At 40.3% G+C, this 21,158-nt stretch overlaps 1 protein-coding gene across 1 annotated transcript in view; it reads right to left on the minus strand.

Annotated features, from left to right (window-relative positions):
* The window catches only part of WDR19 (WD repeat domain 19), an 83,547-nt gene extending 63,802 nt beyond the window's left edge, over nt 1-19,745 (minus strand). Inside the window, exons 1-6 of the mRNA XM_066233462.1 lie at nt 19,631-19,745; nt 15,740-15,831; nt 15,360-15,425; nt 12,186-12,311; nt 6,456-6,571; nt 1,274-1,389 (exon numbers count right to left, since the gene is read on the minus strand). Coding sequence (XP_066089559.1) covers nt 1,274-1,389; nt 6,456-6,571; nt 12,186-12,311; nt 15,360-15,425; nt 15,740-15,831; nt 19,631-19,636 — 522 coding nt within the window. The 5' untranslated portion in view covers nt 19,637-19,745. The remainder of the gene's footprint in view (nt 1-1,273; nt 1,390-6,455; nt 6,572-12,185; nt 12,312-15,359; nt 15,426-15,739; nt 15,832-19,630) is intronic.
* Nucleotides 19,746-21,158: the final 1,413 nt, after the last annotated feature.

Below are 21,158 nucleotides of genomic sequence, written 5' to 3' on the forward strand. Positions count from 1 at the left end.
CTGCCTCAGGCGCTAGAGTGGCTCTGGTTGCAACATGGCGATGCCCAGGATGGGCAGAGCATCGCCCCCTGGTGGGCAGAGCTTCGCCCCTGGTGGGCGTGCCGGGTGGATCCCGGTCGGGCGCATGCGGGAGTCTGTCTGACTGTCTCTCCCTGTTTCCAGCTTCAGAAAAATGAAAAAGGCCCTGGCCGGTTGGCTCAGCGGTAGAGCGTCGGCCTAGCGTGCGGAGGACCCGGGTTCGATTCCTGGCCAGGGCACACAGGAGAAGCGCCCATTTGCTTCTCCACCCCTCCGCCGCGCTTTCCTCTCTGTCTCTCTTTCCCCTCCCGCAGCCAGGGCTCCATTGGAGCAAAGATGGCCCGGGCGCTGGGGATGGCTCTGTGGCCTCTGCCTCAGGCGCTGGAGTGGCTCTGGTCGCAACATGGTGATGCCCAGGATGGGCAGAGCATCGCCCCCTGGTGGGCAGAGCGTCGCCCCTGGTGGGCGTGCTGGGTGGATCCCGGTCGGGCGCATGCGGGAGTCTGTCTGTCTCTCCCTGTTTCCAGCTTCAGAAAGAAAAAAAAAAAAAAAGAACAACGCCCCAGCATCACCCCATGGTGGGCATGCCAGGTGGATCCCAGTCAGGCACATGCAGGAATCTGTCTGTCCCCGTCCCCCCACCCCCCGCTTCTCACTTTGGAAAAATACAAAAGAAATGTTAGTTCATAGTGCTCTAGCAATATTAAATCATAAGCCAAGTAGACTAAAGTGAGATTCTTCCACTGGTGAAATTATGTAGCTATTGGTAATACAAATTCCCTTAAGGAGGAGCCACTGAAGATCTAGTCATTGGGAAATTTGAATAGTAATACAATTTAATCCTAAAATTAAATTTAATTAGGGTTAGTTTGAAAGCAATTTAATATATCAGTTAAAGGAATGGGCTGTAGTGTTAGGCAGACATGACTGAGTCTAGTTATTAATATTTATATTATAAATATACATATATGAAACAGTTATTTCACAAATACACTGTCTGACTAACCACAGAGCTCATAACCCATGCTAATCCTAGACAATGGGAAACATACAAAGGAGGATATTTGGATAAAGTAGTCATGTTAAACACAGATGTCCTAATACATTAAAAAATGTTTTTGATGTTTAGAATATGAAGTTATTGTATACATACCTCACATAGAGTATTATAAATTTTATAGAGTAGTTTGATAGACAAACTTTATTTTAGGTAACAATTCGAATACATGAGACCAAAGAGATGTTCCAGTATTACCTGTCTTATTGTGTCACCTTCCTGATTACTAACTGTAATATATTTATCTTCACCACCTAAAGCGAGTAGATTTTCTGCATTCCAACATCCACATGTGATTCTCTTAATGTGTTTTCCTGAAAAAGAGATGATTTTTGCACAAACACATGGATTTCTCAAAAAAAAATTTTAAAGATCTATAATGTTAATCTGAAATTTTAGGTCATATATGATAAAATTTAAACAGACAAAAAATTTAAAATCTCATCAAATTGGTGTCTAATAAAGCTTTTATTTTTTTCCTTCTTTTCCAAGTGAGAGGAAGGGAGATAGACAGACTCCCACATGTGCCCCAACTGGGATCCACCTGGAATCCCATCTGGGGCCAATGCTCTGCCTATCTAGGGCCATGCTTGCAACCAAGCTATATTTAGCACCTGAGGTGGAGGTTCCATTGGTGCTGGGGGCTGATGCACTTGAACCAATTGAGCCATGGCTGTGGGAGGAGAAGAAAAGGGGGGAGGGGTGGAGAAGCAGATGATAGCTTCTCCTGTGTGCCCTGACAGGAATCAAACCTGGGACATCCACACACTGGGCTAACACTCTACCCCTAAGCCAGCCACCAGGGCCTAAGAAATCTTATTTAAAATAGTTTATTACCAAGTTATAAATCAAGATAAAGGTATATAAGGGCAATACTGTTTTCTAAAGATGAGCATAGGCCCTAAAGTAAAAAGATATTCTACTCCTCGACAAGTTTATTTACCATTTACCAAACCTATAATGATAATGCTTTGAAAAATTTCAAAGCACTTAAGTTATCTTTATGATATTCAGCTTCATGGTGTGGTAGACCCATGGTATTCAACATTCACAGCTTGGACTATTCACATATAACTAAAGGACACACATAATGATTTGTGATAATCCAGAGGTAGAAATATGAACCCACCTTACCGAGACTTGTGTTAATAATTGAGTCACTTAGCTAGAGTGACATTTGATAACCACTAATATCAGGACACTTTTTTATTGAGCCTTCTAGTTAGTGCAAAAATCACATGCTTGACACTGTGGGCATTTATTGAAGGTCCTGGAATAGATAAATACTCAAAAGCCTTCAGGTTAATTAAATATACAGATTCTGGAGGCAGACTGCCTATATTTGAATAAGTGATTCATCCCTTACTGTAAAACCTTTGATAAACCTCTCTCTATTCCTTATTCACACCATCCATAAACTAGGGATACAGTGGTCCCTCATCTATTGCAGGGGTTAGGTTCCAGAATCCCCCACAATAGGCAAAAATCCGCAAAGTAGCAACCTTATATTTATTTTATTATCTATATATATTTTTAAGGCTTTATAAACCTACCCCACACTCTTATAAACTTTTCCCACACTGTTATTAACCTTTCCTACATTCTTATAAACACTTCCTATGCTCTTAAACACTTATCTACATATTTTATTTTGATTTAATATTCTTTGAATATGTTTTAATTAATATTTTTATATTGTTTTCAATTTTTTAGGCTAGAAAATGCTTATTTTACCACAAAATAATTAAAATAAGATATAAAAAATACCTATATACCACAAAATCCTGCTATATAGTGAAAAATCTGTGGTACAAAATTAGATATATACAATTTAAAAATCCACAATACAATGAGACCTCAAAAAGTGAACCATGAAGGCCCTGGCCGGTTGGATCAGTGGTAGAGCGTTGGCCTGGCGTGCAGGAGTCCCGGGTTCAATTCCCGGCCAGGGCACACAGGAGAAGCGCCCATCTGCTTCTCCACCCCTCCCCCTCTCCTTCCTCTCTGTCTCTTTCTTCTCCTCCAGCAGCCGAGGCTCCATTGGAGCAAAGTTTGCCCGGGCGCTGAGGATGGCTCTGTGGCCTCTGCCTCAGGTGCTAGAATGGCTCTGATTGTGGCAGGGCGATGCTGTAGATGGGCAGAACATCGCCCCCTGGTGGGCATGCCGGGTGGATCCCAGTTGGGCGCATGCGGGAGTCTGTCTGACTACCTCCCCGTTTCCAACTTCAGAAAAATACAAAAAAAAAAAACCCAAAAAACAAAAAAACAAAAAAAAAGTGAACCATGATATGGTGAAGTACGTCTGTAATGGGAAGAGCTATTTCATAGGGCAGAGGATCAGATGAATTAAAGCACCTGGAAGAGTGTTAGGCATGTAAAAGGTGCTATAGAAGTGTTAGCTAGTTTTAGCTGCTATTGAAAAGAGATCACTTTCATTTTATTCTTTGTACCCCTTATAGAATCTAATAAAGACCCTGGCTGGTTGGCTCAGTGGTACAGCCTTGGACCAGCATGTGGATGTCCTGGGTTCGATTCCTTGTCAGAACACACAGAAGTGGCAGTCTGCTTTTCCATCCATTCCCCTCCTCTCTCATTTTCTCTCTCTTCCCCTTCCATAGCCATGGCTCAATTGGTTCAAGCAAGTTGGTCCTGGGTGCTAAGGATGGCTCCATGGTCTCCCCTCAGGTGCTAAAATAGCTTGGGTGCCAAGCAACAGGGCAATGGCCCCAGATGGGCAGATCATCACCTGGTAGGGGACTTGCAGAGTGTATCCTAGTCAGGATACATGCAGGAGTCTGTCTCTCTCTGCCTCCTTGCCTCTCACTTAATAATAATAATAATAATAATAATAATAACGAACCTAATATAGTACCTATGCAGAAAGCAGATTCTAAAACTCACCCGCGGGCCGTGAGTTTGAGACCCCTGTTCTAAATAGTCACTGAGTAGACCCTGAAACAGGAATGTGCATGGCTTGTTGAAGGACAGTGTGGCTAGAGTAGAGAAAGAGAGAAGAGTATTCTATAGTCAGGTAGTTTGCAGAAACCAGGTAGGGATTGACTGGTCATTGTGAGGACTTTGGCTTTGACTCTCAATAAGATGGAAAACGACTGGAGAGTTCTGAGCAGAAAGCTCACTCTGGATCCTAGGTTGAGAATATTCTATAGCAGAGCAAGAGATGAGGCAGGGAGCCCAGTTAAGAGACTGCTGAAATTCAGGTGGAAGATGTTTGAGGCCAATACCATGCTGTGGTAAGAAAAGGCTTGATTCTAGAGATATCTGAAGAAAGATCATGCAAGATTTTCAAGCAGATAAGATATGGAGGGTATGAGAAAGAGAAAAGTTAAAGATGATACTAAAGTTTGGCTGGAAGATCTAAAAGGATGAAATGAAACGAAATATCAATGATAAGAGGAAAAGCTGTGGGTCAAAATGATTTGGATACAATATACTTGAAGTGTTTATTAGACCTCTCATCAAAGATGTTGAGTAAAGAGTTGGATGTATGAGTAGAGTTTAGAAGAGATACATAAAGGAGTCGTCAGGATACAGACAGATCCAGTATTTCAAATCAGGAGACCAGAGCACAACAACAAAGGGGACATTGAGAGAAGAGCCTGATATAGGATATTTTGCTGATCATAGTTTCAGGGACTAGGGTGGCATGCTGCAACTGGACATCTAAAGAGATGGACATTAGAAAGGGAAAGACGAGTGCATGAACAGAGGTGGAAAGATGCCAAAGACAAATTTCTTTCCATTCCCAGAAAGGGAGAAGAAAACCTCTTCTTTCTCTTCCTTCCTATAGACCTCAAGACTCTTTTGCTTCCAGTGCTGAGAATTCAGGTTAGCTTTCACATCAATAATAACAGTTAACACATTTTATGTGCTTACTTATGGTGTTCTGGGTACTTTACGTGTATTAAACTCATGTAATTAACATTAACTCAGAGATGGCAATCAAAGTCTGAAACCACATTATTGGGAGACTTGTAATATTTAAATAAACTGTAGTAAATGAAATTCATGTATATGAGAACTATGCAAAGTGAGAACTGCCTGTATTTGGGGCAGTTCAAGGAAATAAATCAGTGCAAGATAAAACAAGGTAACACGTTTAGTTCGTTCAAAACATTGACAGATCATGTTACCATACAGTAGCTATCTAAAATGGAACGGTTTTGTTTTAGGAAAGTAATTTATTTAAAAGGATAAAAACATAGCCACAAATCACAACCAACTCTGAAAGAGGCAGCTATATATTTAACCCAGAATATATAATTAACCTGAATCTTTCCAGGCGTATTTTACACAGTTACAAAATAAGACTGAGAGCAGAATCAATATTCATATTAGATACAAAAGTTACATATAAAATCATGTGTAGATACCAAATACCTGACACAAATAATCAATGCTTTTCAAAATTATTTTCTTAACATTGTCAAAATAACTTGTAGGTCATACCTGCAGATGACGTGGGATGCAGAAAATGCTCAACTGGAGTCAACTAGACTAATTTATATGATGAAACTGGATTTTTATAACTCAACATTTTTTAGTTTATGAGTCAATGATATTACTGCTTAGCTACAGCACTAAGAATATTAATATAACATATATATGTGAAAAAATGTTTAAAATGATTAAGTGTCCTTAATTGAAAGGGACTTTCTGCAGAGTTTAATTCTTCTTTAGCAGTAAATTATACCTTTTCTGGCTATTTGAATGTAACTTAGCCCACTAGTTTCACCATTCACAAAGATGATGTTACAATAATTGAAAAGAATCGATACTGTTTCCTCTTGTGTATTCAGAGAGCAGATGCAAAGTGACTAGATGTTGAGAGAATCAAAGACACTGAACTAAGAAGGCCAAACGGGGAACACACATACACAGACACCACCCTCTGGTCATATATTCTGAGGCAAATATAACTTCTAGTTCACACCAGGCTTAAACTGGTGTTTGGAGAGAACAAGGAGTCAGAATTAGGAATCTGGATATACTCTGTCTAAGCAGCCAGAAAATGTTTTAGTCCATCTACTAATGGACTAAAATGTTGATACACATATGAGCTTTTCCATATCCAGAGGAACAAACTGGGTGAGAAAGGGATGGATGGAAGCCATTTCATTTAAGTACTTATGTCCAAAGACACAGGCTGACCTCGACCTTAGAGCAATCTACTCTTGTAGCCTGGGAAATTCTTAGTAGGCAGTAAAGAAGGATCATCTAAGTTAGCTGTATCTGAGGCTGGACCATAGGAATCTTAATACCACAAAATTTCCCTCCAAATATCAGGAAAATCAGATGCAGTAAAATTTACATTTGCATAAGGCATCTCAACTATTTAGCAGTGTTTCCAACTATAACCTACCAAGGACAGGAATCTTTCGAGATGTCTGATGATTATAAATAAGCAAATTTCCTTTACTGGTTCCAACAGCCAGGAAACTTCCAATTTTTGACCAAAGAAGAAGAGACATTTGATCCCTGTAACATTAAGATAGAAATTATTAAATAATTCACAATCATAATCTCTAAATAGTCCCTTTAAAAAGTACTTCATGATATGCTGAGGTCGCCGGTTCGAAACCCTGGGCTTGCCTGGTCAAGGCACATATGGGAGTTGATGCTTCCAGCTCCTCCCCCCTGTCTCTCTCTCCCTCTCTCTTTCCTCTCTAAAATGAATAAATAAAATAAAAAAAAATTAAAAAAAAAAAAAAAAAAAGTACTTCATGAGTAATTTAACATCTACTTGGAAGCTGAAGTACAAAATTACAACTTAATGCTTTAGGACACGTTAAGTACAAAAGGCATTTCGGAGACACGATAAGATAACCTGAGAGCAGCGGTTCTCAACCTGTGGGTCGCGACCCCGGGGGGGGGGGTCGAACGACCAAAACACAGGGGTCTCCTAAAGCCATCGGAAAATACATATTTATTATACAATACATTTTTAAATAAAATATGTATTAATATTTCCAATGGCTTTAGGCAACCCCTGTGTTTTGGTCGTTCGACCCCCGCCGGGGTCGCGACCCACAGGTTGAGAACCGCTGCCTTAGAGTCAGTTAGACTTAAAATACAAATGTATAATGAATGTAGACTTCAACTCTGTCATAATGGAACCACAAATGTTATGAGATGATATGATGAGTAATTAATTAATTTGTCTGCTAACAACAGTTGTAACTCTAAATACGGTAAAAATCTTAATGGAGGATGACACTGTGATTTTAAAAAAAGCAGGGTCCAATAACATGACATATTAAGTTGGAAAAATCATTGGGAATTCATGAAGGACATATTTTTTCCACCTTTGTCACTATTACTAGCAGTTCAAAAGGAAGTCAAAAGCATGTTTGCCTACCACAAATTCTTAGATGCATTCAAGGACTCACAGAATAGAATTTCCTACTAAAGGGGATCAGGGTTCCTTGGAGAGTAGCCCATTCCATAGACTGAGGAAAGAAATCATAGTGGATCTAAGAAAGTGGTTCTGAAAATATCCCAAGAGCAGCAGAATCACCTGAGAGCTTTAGAAACGCCTGCTCTTACCCACCAGGGAGCTCCTGTAAGACTGTAAGGTGATTTCTTAACAGAAACTTCGCAGGCCAGAGGGAGTGGCAAGAAATATTCAATGTGATAAAAAGCAAGGATCTATAACCAAGATATGCTACTTAGCAAAGCTATCATTTAGAATTGAAGGACATATAAAGAGCTTACCAGACAAGAAAAAGCTAAAGGAGTTCATCATCATAAAACCAGAATTACATGAAATGTTAAAGGGTCTTCTTTAAGAAGAAAAAATAAAGATAAAAAATATGAACAGGCCCTGGCCAGTTTGTTCAGTGGATAGAGTGTTGGTCTGGCATGCTGATGTCCCAGGTTGGATTCCAGGTCAAGCAGACATGAGAAGTGACCATCTGCTTCTCTTCCCCCCTCTCTCCCCCTTCTCTCTCTCAGTGGCTCAACTGGTGGTTCAAGTGTTGGACTGGGGTGATGAGGATTGCTTGGTTGGTCTGAGCATTGGCTCCAGATAAGGATTGCTGGGTGGATCCTGGTCAGGGCGCATGTGGGAGTCTGTCTCTCTACCTCTCTTCCTCTCGTTTAAAAAAATAAATGAGGCCCTGGCCGGTTGGCTCAGCGGTAGAGCGTCAGCCTGGCGTGCAAGGGACCCGGGTTCGATTTCCGGCCAGGGCACATAGGAGAAGCACCCATTTGCTTCTCCACCCTGCCCCCCTCCTTCCTCTCTGTCTCTTCCCCTCCCGCAGCCAAGGCTCCATTGGAGCAAAGATGGCCCGGGCGCTGGGGATGGCTCCTTGGCCTCTGCCCCAGGCGCTGGAGTGGTTCTGGTCGCGACAGAGCGACACCCCGGAGGGGCAGAGCATCGCCCCCTGGTGGGCAGAGTGTCGCCCCTGGTGGGCGTGCCTGGTGGATCCCGGTCGGGCGCATGCGGGAGTCTGTCTGACTGTCTCTCCCCATTTCCAGCTTCGGAAAAATACCAAAAGAAAAAAAAATAAATAAATAAAAAAAATGAGTGTGTGTGTGTATACAATAAAATGGCAATAAGTATATGTTTATCAATAATTGAACCTAAAAAACAAAATAAACAAGCAGAAGAGAAACAGCTGCATAGATACTAAGAATGTTTGGACAGTTGCCAGATGGGAGGGAGTTTGGGGGGATTGGTGAAAAAGGTGAAAAGATTAAGAAATACAAGTTGGTTGATACAGAAGAGTCATGGGGATATAAAGTACAGCACAGGAAAAATAGTCAGTAATATTCTGATAACTAAGTATGGTGTCAGATGTTTGAAACATTTATTGGGATGATCACTTAGTATGTTACTTTATGTCTAATCACTGGGTGTACACCTGAAACTAATGTAATATTGTATGTCAATTGTAATTGAAAAATAAAAAATGATTAAAAAACAAATAAAAAGATCAAGTAACCAAATGTCCTCAAAATTGCTAACAGACAGATTATTTCTTCTCTTAGGAGATAAGGCCTCTAGAAGGCCCTACAAATTAAATAAGAGAGTGAGGCATACAAAAGTTTCCAATAATGCTAAAAAAAAGCCAGGCCAATGTATAATGTGTAATAATGTATAATAAATCACATGCATTTCTGGCCAAGCAAACTTAAAGAATACATTATTTTAGAGAAATGCCCCTGGCTACAAAAACAAAAAGTTCAACCTATGTAAATGACATAGGCTTAAAAATCCTTGCTGATATCACAAGTAAAGATTAATGCGATGAATGAGAAAAGAGGCTGAGTAGGATGACTGGTGCTCAGGTTGAAATGGCCTTGAAAGAATCAGCCATGCCCCATGATCCAAAAAGCATCAACTGCTTGAGGAACCAGATGTTATATTTAGAGCTTTCTCAGGAAAGACTGCTGTATGCCAGGTACAGAACAGCTGCAAGCCCAGGTAAGTACCACTATATTCCTAAGAAGGTCTAAAAATACATCTAATAAAAATAAGTAAATTAAAACTATTATATTAATATAATAATATAGTAACTTTTGTAATAATATTTGAATATGTTTTATGTACTACTTATGGTGTTTGACGTGCTCAAAAGAATCAATTCTGATTAAATTTATAAATGGAATGTAAGTTGTTTAAGAAAAATTTAATTACTTTTGCAAAATAAATATATTTAAGAAAAACTGGGCCTTGGCCGGTTGCTCAGTGGTAGAGCATCGGCCTGGCGTGCAGAAGTCCCGGGTTCGATTCCCGGCCAGGGCACACAGGAGAGGCGCCCATCTGCTTCTCCACCCCTCCCCCTCTCCTTCCTCTCTGTCTCTCTCTTCCCCTCCCGCAGCTAAGGCTCCATTGGAGCAAAGATGACCCGGGCGCTGGGGATGGCTCTGTGGCCTCTGCCTCAGGCGCTGGAGTGGCTCTGGTCGCGGCATGGCGAGGCCCAGGATGGGCAGAGCATCGCCCCTGGTGGGCGTGCTGGGTGGATCCCAGTCGGGCGCATGTGGGAGTCTGTCTGACTGTCTCTCCCCATTTTCAGCTTCAGAAAAATACAAAAAAAAAAAAAAAAAAAAAGAGAGAGAAAAAAAAAGAAAAAACAAAAAAAAAAGAAAAACTGATACTTAAAATTATGTAATAGATTGGCCGTTAAATAAAAACAAATTGTATATACAAAAGTCCTTTAGACATTGACTATTAATATCAATAGTAAAACACCATTAATTTTACCTTAATGATAATCAAAATAACATGTACCAGTCACTCAGTTCTTTTTTTTTGCTTTTCTTTTTTTTTTTTAGAGACAGAGAGAGGGATAGATAGGAACAGAAAGACAGGAACAAAGAGGAATTAGAAGCATCAATTATTAGTTTTTTGTTGCAACACCTTAGTTGTTCATTGATTGCTTTCTCATATGTACCTTGACTGTGGGGCTACAGCTGACCGAGTAACCCCTTGCTCAATCCAGTGACCTTGGGTCCAAGCTGGTGAGCTTTTGCTCAAACGAGATGAGCCCGCGCTCAAGCTGGAGACCTCAGGGTCTCGAACCTGGGTCCTCCGCATCCCAGTCCCACGCTCTATCCACTGCGCCACCGCCTGGTCAGGCGAGTCACTCAGTTCTTAATGCCTAGCTATAACATTAAATCAAACATCACAGCAACCCTAAAATGGTGTGAGGAAATGGACCTGTGATAACATAAATAGCAGGAAACAGAGATAAACCAGTTTAAAAAAAAATCTTTGATTAAATACGCATTTTTTTTCTGTGTCCTCACTGATGCTGAATTTGGTTCAAGAACCAGTACTTGATATTTATAAACATTCTCTTAAATGAGAGCACAAAGAGTGTGTAAACTCTTTCTGAAAAGGGATGTATACCCGAAGTATAAAAGGACAGAGCAAGAAATGAAGGCTTTCAGACCTAGCAAGACTCTACATGGGCAGACAATACCACCTGTGGATGCAGGCATTGTGTACTACTTTGGTGGGTCAAGGAAAACTGTGCTAAGGTTACATTTGATCCTGTCCTGAATGGTCATCTTGCTTCCTCTGGGTTTTTATTCCTTGGGAAATAAACTGAGAATGGGTAGACTAATACGGTATGTGTATGATCTTTTCCTGCCCACATAGTGCCACATGATGCCACGAGGCAGATATTACTTTTATACCCATTTCATACAGGAGAAGAAATTGAGGCTTAGAGAGAGGTTAAGAAACTTGTTCAAGGTCACAACTTCAAAGTTTAAATTGTAAATACTGACAAGTTTTTCTTTTCCAATGGGAAAATGGTTTCTATTTGGCAGAGATCTGTAATTTATTCTGTCTGCCTAGAATTTTTTTCCACTTGAGAACTGCCCACCCTTACCCCATTCTTCACTTGGTGAAATGATCAATCCGATGGTCCTGCCTACTCCACTCAGAGACCTTTTGAGGAATTCAGTGGACACTGGTGATGTGACAGAAGCATGCTCTCTTGTCTGGCATAACTTGCTGTGAAAATGATATAAGCCGCTATCTGCCAGTGGCTGTGGAGAGTGTCTGACTTAGAATGAACAAAATACAGAGAAAGGAAGAGCCAAGGGATAAACAGTCTTGATTGCATCATCAGAACCCCTAGATCCAGCCATGCCTGCAGTCAATCCCATCTCCAGATTTTCCCAAATATGTTTTGTCTCATCTTTGAACTTTTTAGTCTGTTTCATCAGGAACAATTTTTTTTTTAACTTTTATTTTATTTTAGTGAGAAGAGAGAGAGAGAAAGAAGGGGGGTGAGGAGCAGGAAGCATCAACTCCCATACGTGCCTTGACAGGGCAAGCCTGGGGCTTCGAACCGGCGACCTTAGCATTCCAGGTTGACGCTTCATCCACTGCGCCACCACAAGTCAGGCAGGAACAATTTTTTAAGAAGCAATTTATATTTTATAATCATAACAATTATATTTTAATTAATGGGCAAAATCAATAGGATCATATATAACTAAAAAAAATGAACTTTTTCTTTTATAAGAAAACTCATCAATTCATCTTTTTAATGAAAGTAGTATTATTAGCATCAAACCTACAAATAATCATATTTCTAAGTAAAGATTTAAAAAATTAAAAAGTTATGCTTACCTTAAGCCACTATCTAACTGGCTGGTTTTATTTGTGTTGGCATCCCATAGGTGAATGCAACTAGATTTCTCAGCAATCACTGCTAGGATATCTCCATCTTTATCCCAATCCATAGCAACACAGTTCCTTTTAAAAAACAGAGCAAAACATCACTATACATTTTTTAAAGTAGAGAAAAAAATTTAAATACTCACCTACTTATGATTTTTGTCTATACAAGACAATTCAAGCTATTTTAAGTAGGTCATAAAATTTGTAAAGTGAGAAATACAACTCACTATTCACTGCTTAGGTAATACTAACTTAAAACTTTTGTTGTTGTTGAGAGGATAGGAAAAATGTTACGGTGGTCCCTTGTCTAACGCGGGGGTTAGGTTCCAGAACCCCTGCAATAGGTGAAAATCGTGAAGTAGCGACCTTATATTTATTTTATTATTTATATATATTTTAAGGCTTTATAAACCTTCCCTACACTCTTATAAACCTTTCCCACACCTTTATAAATATTTCCTATGCTCTTAAACACTTTCTACACTCTTAAACCTACATAATTTTAACAACATACAAAATTCTATATGGGTACTCACCAGTGAATATACAGTAATATTCTTTTAATGTTTTAATTAATATTTTTATATTGTTTTCAATATTTTAGGCTAGAAAATGCTTATTTTACTGCAAAACAATTAAAATAATAAATATATAAAAATACCTATATACCACAAAATACAGTGATATAGTGAAAAATCCATGATACAAAATTAGATAAATACAATTTAAAAATCCACGATACAGTGAGACCACGAAAAGTGAACCAGGATATGGCGAGGGACGACCATAATTATATTTTAAATATCATATTCATAAGCTGCATTAAATTTAATTTGTATATTGCCTGACCAGGCAGTTGCGCAGTGGACAGACATCAGTGTGGGATGCTGAGGACCCAGGCTTAAAACCTCAGTCTTTGGCTTGAATGCAGGTTCATTTGGCTTGAGCATGGGGTCGCCGGCTAGAATGTGGGATCACAGACATGATCCCATAGTCTCTGGCTTGAGCCCAAAGGGCACTGGCTTGAAGCCCAAGATTGCTGGTTTGACTGGAACCCAAGGGGTCACTGGCTCAACTGGAACTCCCCCCTCCCCATCAAGGCACATATGAGAAAGCAATCAATGAACTAGGTTGCCATAACTATGAGTTGATGCTTCTCATCACTCTCCCTTCTGTCTTTCTTTCTCTTGCTCTCTCTCACTAAAATAAAAATAAAAGTAAAAATAAAATATTAAAATAACTTAATTGTGTATTAAATATAACCTAGTAAGAAGATTTTTCTTGGATCTTCTAAAGCAATGGTCCCCAACCTTTTTTTGGCCACGGACCAGTTTAATGTCAGAAAATATTTTCACGGACCAGCCTTTAGGGTGGGATGGATAAATGTATCACATGACCGAGACAAGCGTCAAGAGTGAGTCTTAGACGGATATAACAGAGGGAATCTGGTCATTTTTAAAAAATAAAACATCTTTCAGACTTAAATATAAATAAAACGGAAATAATATAAGTTATTTATTCTTTCTCTGTGGACCGGTACCAAATGGCCCACGGACTGGTACTGGTCCGCGGCCCGGGGTTTGGGGACCACTGTTCTAAAGAACCTTTCGGTAAAACACACTCATCAAGCACCTTTACAAATGAATCCCATGTGGAATCAAGAGGTCATTTGATCAAGATTTGAAAGGTTATTTCAGACTTACAAAGATAAAAGGAAGGTACTAATATGTAATGAAGTCATTTTTAGATAAATTGTACATAAGAGAGTTCAAGGCTAGGTAGATGTAGTATTGCAGATAACGGAAAGACTGAATTCTAAAGTGGTGAGTACGAAATGTTATTTTCACATTCTATCTTAATAAAAGAGTGATTCAACTGAGTTGACAAAATAGTTCTAAATAGGAAATGCTCTGTTCAACATGTTTCTTCCTATTCAAAATTATTTCAAAATGTTTATTATAATTGTAAAACTTTCTTGAGGAGGTACCTTTCTTCTCTGATGCTATTTTTCATTTTGACACACTTCGTTTTTGTATAGATTTACATTTAAGACAGCTGGGAATTACTTCAGTTATTCCTAAAATTGTTAAAACATGTTTTAGGGTCTAATAGTCTTACAGTTTTGGAAAATATGGAAGAGGGAAGCTTTTGAATTGTTAAAGTTACCTGCTAATTAAAGACAATATATAATGGCATTTTATTTATCTGTAGATCCTATGTCAGTCAAATTCAACTCTAATGAATATAGCAAAAGAATTCAGAGGTGAAAAAATAAGGTCATAGTGTAACCAGAATAGATGTCACAGAGCTTATATAATAAAGATCATGTGATTTACTCAGAAGCTTTTTACTGACTCCTTACTTTATTTTAGACATAACTACCTTGATCTCTGTTTCCCAAAATATAGAAACCAGAGGCAACAATTAACAGCAATGGGAAATGCCAAAATGGTGGCATCAGGTGTGTGGGGGCAGAGCAGGAACTAGAAAAGGCTGGTAGAGATTTGCAAAGGTGGTAGCAATCATCTACAGAAAGCAGATGTGAATTTTAAAAGTATGGCAGTCTAAGATCATGTAGTTGAGAGTATCTACACATTTTAATAACTACAGAGACTACCAGTAAAAATCATTAATGAATAATAATGATTATACCAAATCATTAAAAATGCTTAAGTTATCCTTAGTGTTACCTAGAATGATTTCCTGAATATAGATAAAGTCTTTGTTCTTTATGAAGTATGTAAAAATAAGTATTTTTCAAAAATTTATTAGATAGGACATATGACAGTGATATAGGTTTATCTTGTCAACCTATACACATCTAAGGCAGGTTTATAATTAAATAAGAATTCTTTTACATGAACTCATTTATAATCCTGCTTTAAGCTTCCCTGTGAATGTATGGGTGTTTCTAAACTCTAACTCAAATGTTATTTATCTACATATTTCATTAACTACTTATGTATGTATAAAAAACAAATCCCTTTGCAAATGAAAAAAGTAAAAGAGGAGATAAGGTTATGTATGTTATACAATTCTATTCAATTATGGTTTTAAGTCAATACTTTTTTATATTTTAGGCAATAAAGCTTGAAAAAGTTTTTGATCTACCTCTGTACTTACCCAGATAAGTTAATTTCACTTCTTTTTTGACCATGGCGATCAAAGATTTTCACAATATGATCAGCTCTAAAAACAATTAGAATACAAAAATATGATTTGAATGCTTTTTTTAATCTATGTGTATAAAAAATTTAGCTGCTATACAAGTACTTTCAGTGTTCTCTCATCATAGTTTCATAATTTATATCTAAAAACTTATTATCAGGGAAAAGATTCCATGAACTCTGACATTAAGGAGATGAAGATACTACTTTTCCTACCATACAACCATCTCACAACAACTACTGAATAGATATATGGTGTACTTATGTAGGTATACAATGATTTGGAGTCAGGATGACTTATATAATATAAAAATAACACATTCACTGGTTACTTACCCTGTTACTGCAAGGTAGTTTCCTGATGTTTTTTGCCAGGTAAACAGTACTGGTGCGCCAACCCAAGTCTTTTCTAGCAGTGAGAAAACACACTAAAAAAAAAAAATTCAGAATCTAGAATTAGGGGTTAGTCAGAAAAGATGTCAAGATATGGTCGTGAAAACAGTACAATTCAGGATGGTGAAGGCTTATGTTAAGAGTTTATCCAGAAGAAGTCAACAAGATAACAAAACAATTAATCAACAAAACACAAAAATCACAATGACTGGTAAAATATAGACCTCAATTAATAGGGAAGAGTTTATTATAAAACTTTTTTTCTTTAAAAAGTTTCGAATATTAGTTTTATAAAAATGTGTAAGTTTCATGTTTTATCTATGTTTAAGATGAATATAATTTGTTTGAATTTAGCTAATTATCAGTGACCTGGATGTTTTGGGTTTAAATTTAACAAACTGTTATTCAGCTTATCTTAACCATGATAGAAATACAAAATGGATATATAAGGTCTACCGGAAAGTTCTGTCCATTTTTGGAATAAAACAAAATACAAATTTTTCTTACCATCAATAAACTTTATTAAGTAATATATTTCCACACCAATCCTATCTTCCAAATATGGTCTGAAATGGTTTGCTGGGCTGAATTAAGCCTTTCTGCGATCTCCGATGTTGTCAGAAAAGGATCTTGCTCCAACATGGTCTTAACAACATCGTTGTCGATCAAAGATGGTCGCCCAGAACGTGGCTTATCAGAAAGGTCGAAATCACCTGTTTTGAATTTTTTGAACCATCTTCTGCATGTCCTATCAGAAACTGTACCTTCACCACTTTCAATAAATTTCTACATGCTTCTGTAGCATTTCTTCCTTGTTGAAATTCATATACAATACAGTGGCGTAAATGAACTTTATCAGTAGCCATGGGTACACTATCGCTTCACATAAAGACTAACGTGAATCAACTTCGTTTTAGTTAATTTGCTACGTCAGTATGTATACATTAAGTGATAAAAATAGAGGCACACATGTGCCAAATAAACATGTGCTTACGTGTCAAAACTTGTTGTGATAGAAACGGACAGAACTTTCCGGTAGACCTTATATTTATACTTCATTCAAAATTTTCTTTACCTATCAGTTATATTTATCATTCAGTGTGTTTTATTTGGCTACTGAATGGACAATGTGTCGGTTGAAAAACCATATTTTCACTTAGACAAGTTCATCTAGAACTGTGGTTATGGAAGCCACAAACCACATGTGGACTTGAAATTTTATTGAGGACTTGAAATGTTGGTTAGACCAAATTTAAATGTGCTGCCTGACCAGGCGGTGGCACAGTGGATAGAGCGTCAGACTGGGATGCTAAGGACCCAGGTTCAAGACCCTGAGGTCGCCAGCTTGAGTGCGGGCTCCTCTGGTTTGAGCAAAAGCTCACCAGCTTGGACCCAAGGTCGCTGGCTCAAGCAAGGGGTTACTCGGTCTGCTGAAGGCCCGCGGTCAAGGCACATATGAGAAAGCAATCAATGAACAACTAAGGTGTTGCCACGCGCAACGAAAAACTAATGATTGATGCTTCTCATCTCTCTATTCCTGTCTGTCCCTGTCTATCCAACTCGCTGACCCTCTGTCTCTGAAAAAAAAAAAAAAAAGTGCTGTAAATATAAAATCATATTGGATTTCAAATACTATAAAAAAGAGAATGCAAACTATCATTTATAATTTTTGTATTGATTACATGTTGAAGTAATATTTAAATTTACTAGATGAACTATATTGTTAAAATTGATTTTGTTTTTAAAAATACTTTAATGTGGCTATTATAATTTTTAATATTGGTTCACATAGTTAATAGGAAACAGTGATGATCTACAACATCCAGCAACAGAGAGAGCAAATAAAATAATTAGATTTTTGTTTGTTCTTTTGAGAGAGGCAGAGAGAGAGAGGCAGAGAGAGAGAGACAGGAACACAGAGCTGCTCCTGTATGTGCCTTGACCCGGGAATCAAAGTGGCAACCTCCATGCTCCGACACTGCCACCCACTGAACTATCCAGAGATATCTGGCCAGGGCTTAATTTTTTTTTTAATTTATTGATTGATTTTTAGAGAGAGAAAGGAAGGGAGAGAGGAGGCAGAGAGAGGGGAGACAGAAAGGAGGGAGAAGGGAAGCATTCATTTGTTGTCCCACTCAGCCACGCATTCTTTGGTTGCTTCTCTTTGTGCACTGACCGGGATTGAACAGGCAACCCTGTCGTTTTGGGAGGACGCTCTTAACCGACTGAGCTAACCCGCCAGGAACTAGATTTAATATTAGGTTAAGTTAAAGATTAAACAATGGTGCTCATATCCAGATATACAGGTTTACATACTACTATATAGGTGGCTTAATAGTCTGAGGGGCAGTTCTTCCAATACTCAAAATTAACCACCAATCAATAGGTAGTACTTCATATGTTGGAGAGACGAAATCCATCTCTATTGAAAACAGAGGTGTACAACAACCACAGGTGCATCCAATTTTGTGGAGCATCAAGATGCCGTTAAAGGAAAAGAAAAAAGGAGGGGGGTATAAAAGCATCTTACTTTTTAAATTTTGTGACTATATTACCCTGGAATCCCTTCCCGCAAATGAGGAATTCTTTTATTTATTTATTTATTTATTTATTTATTTATTTATTATTCATTTTAGAGAGGAGAGGGAGAGACAGAGGGAGAGAGAGAGAAGAGAGACAGAGAGAGAGAGAAGGGGGGGAGGAGCTGGAAGCATCAACTCCCCTATGTGCCTTGACCAGGCAAGCCCAGGGTTTCGAACCGGCGACCTCAGCATTTCCAGGCCGAAGCTTTATCTACTGCGCCACCACAGGTCAGGCAAATGAGGAATTCTTAAACTTGAACTGCACTAGCTGCACGGTAGACTTCCATGGGACCTTATTATTTCTCTTCAAAGGAGCTTATGTAGATGTTCCATACTTAGTGCAGTGGAAATGGTGCTAACTTCACCAGAAAACCAAGATTTAAAATTTGCATTTTACGTTAGCTGTAGGGCATAAAACTAGTTTAAATTGCCTCAAGCACAGAATTCTGAACTTTAAAACAGGAATAATAGTATCTCCTCACTTCAGATACTTCATAAATCGTAAAGAGCTTTAGAAATGTGAGTTATGATCACCGGTCTGTCAATTCTAATTTCCACACTAATAGCCGCAAGGAAGCTGTAGGACGTGTGAAAGAATTTATACATTGCCAGGGGGTATGGCTGTGGCAAAGCGGAAAGGTGAAGGCGCTGAAGCCAGTGACTCCGGAGCGGGGTTCGCGAGGACCCCAAGCCTGGGAACCGTGCGTGCAGGGAACGACGTTCTTGAGCGTTAAACCGGCGCTTGCAGATTTCTCCGTGAATACTGTATTCTTGCCATCAAGTAAATAGGACCAATCACAGGCAATACAATAAGAGATTTTTCTTTTGGAGGCTTTCACTCTGTTTGAGGGGCTGGTCAGGGGTTTTGCTGTAAGAAATGAGCCAACTCGCGACACCCGAACGAATCAATTTGATCACAACCCTGCAAACGCGGAGCGAAGTTCAGGGTCTCTTCAGATCCAGTCCGCTCATTTCCGGCCGTGACGGGGTCCCTTCTTCCCGCACCGCTTCATCTCCAGTCGCGACCCCAGAAATGAGAGGCCTCCCTCTCCGCTTTCCCAGTTTTCTTTCCTTTAACCTCGGTCCTTCAACTGCGCCCGCCCCCATTCTCTCCCTCCTGGGTCGCCACCCTTTCCCCACTCCACGCGCTAGAGGAAGAAGGGAGGATCACACATCCCTATCCTCAAAGCGACGCTTGGCGGGCTGAGGGGCCCGTGGTGGGGTCTTCCCGCCCCCGGGGTTTGTATATTACCTTCATCTTCAGGGTGGAGCGCGGCGCGATCTAGCAAGTGCGCAGGCGCCCCAGGCCCCCTTCAAGAAGGCTACCGCGTTCCCGTCACCCAGGAGACCGCGGGAGCTGCGGCCACTGAGAGAGCAGCAGGCGAAGGGCGGTGCTCTGTGGAGGAGAGCGGAAGACGTGGCCCGGGAGCACGTGACGCCCGGGAAGCAAGGTCGGGAGTGGTTGAGCGTCGCGAGGCTTTGCTGCGTCTTGGCTCCTGACTGGGCACTGATTGGATAAGACTTGGAGACCCGCACGGGAGAGGCGGGCTCTATGAGCCCTCCGTAAATTTCAGCCTCCCACTAATAAGAAGCCAGTGGTGGCACTGGGTGCCGAGAAAGGCCCTGAATGCTGAATAGGAGAAGGCGGGAATTGGATTATGGGGCAAATACTCTCACTCCATCCATGCAAAGAGGATTTGAACGGGCCCAGGTGTCATATCTCTCTCTCTCTCCCTCTCTCTCTCCCTCTCTCTCTCTCTCTCTCTCTCTCTCTCTCTCTCCCTCCACTACCCCGGCTCCCTCTCCCTCTCTCCAGGTTTCTGGGCTAGAAAGGATAAGATGTGAATGGTAGGCCAACTAAATGAGCCAGCTAAAGTGGGCAGGAAGAAGTTTTTAAGAACCAGTTTGAGTGGCATAGAATAACGGATTAAAAAATGCATGCTCACACACAAAAAAAGTGCTTTTCAAAATTCCACACCTTTAAAAATTCAACACACATTCTTTTTTTTTTTTGCACTTTTCTGAAGCTGGAAACGGGAGAGACAGTCAGACAGACTCCCGCATGCGCCCGACCGGGATCCACCCGGCACGCCCACCAGGGGCGACGCTCTGCCCCTCCGGGGCGTCGCTCTGCCGCGACCAGAGCCACTCTAGCACCTGGGGCAGAGGCCAAGGAGGCATCCCCAGCGCCCGGGCCATCCCTGCTCCAATGGAGCTTTGGCTGCGGGAGGGGAAGAGAGAGACAGAGAGGAAGGAGGGGGGTGGGGGTGGAGAAGCAAATGGGCGCCTCTCCCATGTGCCCTGGCCGGGAATCGAACCTGGGCCCCCCGCACGCCAGGCCGACGCTCTACCGCTGAGCCAACCCGCCAGGGCCCACACATTCTTGATAAAAACAAAAACTGGGCCTGACTAGGTGGTGGCACAGTGGATGGAGAGCGTTGGACCGGGATGCGGAAGACCCAGGTTCGAGACCCCGAGGTTGCCAGGTTGAGCAAAAAGCTCACCAGCTCACCCAAGGTCGCTGGCTCGAGCAAGAGGTCACTCGGTCTGCTGAAGGCCCGTGGTCAAGGCACATATGAGAAAGCAATCAATGAACAACTAAGGTGTCACAACAAAAAACTGATGATTGATGCTTCTCATCTCTCTCTGTTCCTGTCTGTCCCTATCTCTCTCTCTCTCTTTAAAAAAACAACTGGGAATGGAGAGCAACCTTTTCAAAGCGAGGAAGATCATCTACAAAGAAACACAGATAACATCAATCATACTTAATGGTAAAAGAC

Source organism: Saccopteryx bilineata, chromosome 5 (genome assembly GCF_036850765.1).
Source record: "Saccopteryx bilineata isolate mSacBil1 chromosome 5, mSacBil1_pri_phased_curated, whole genome shotgun sequence".
NCBI classification, from domain to species: Eukaryota; Metazoa; Chordata; class Mammalia; order Chiroptera; family Emballonuridae; genus Saccopteryx; species Saccopteryx bilineata.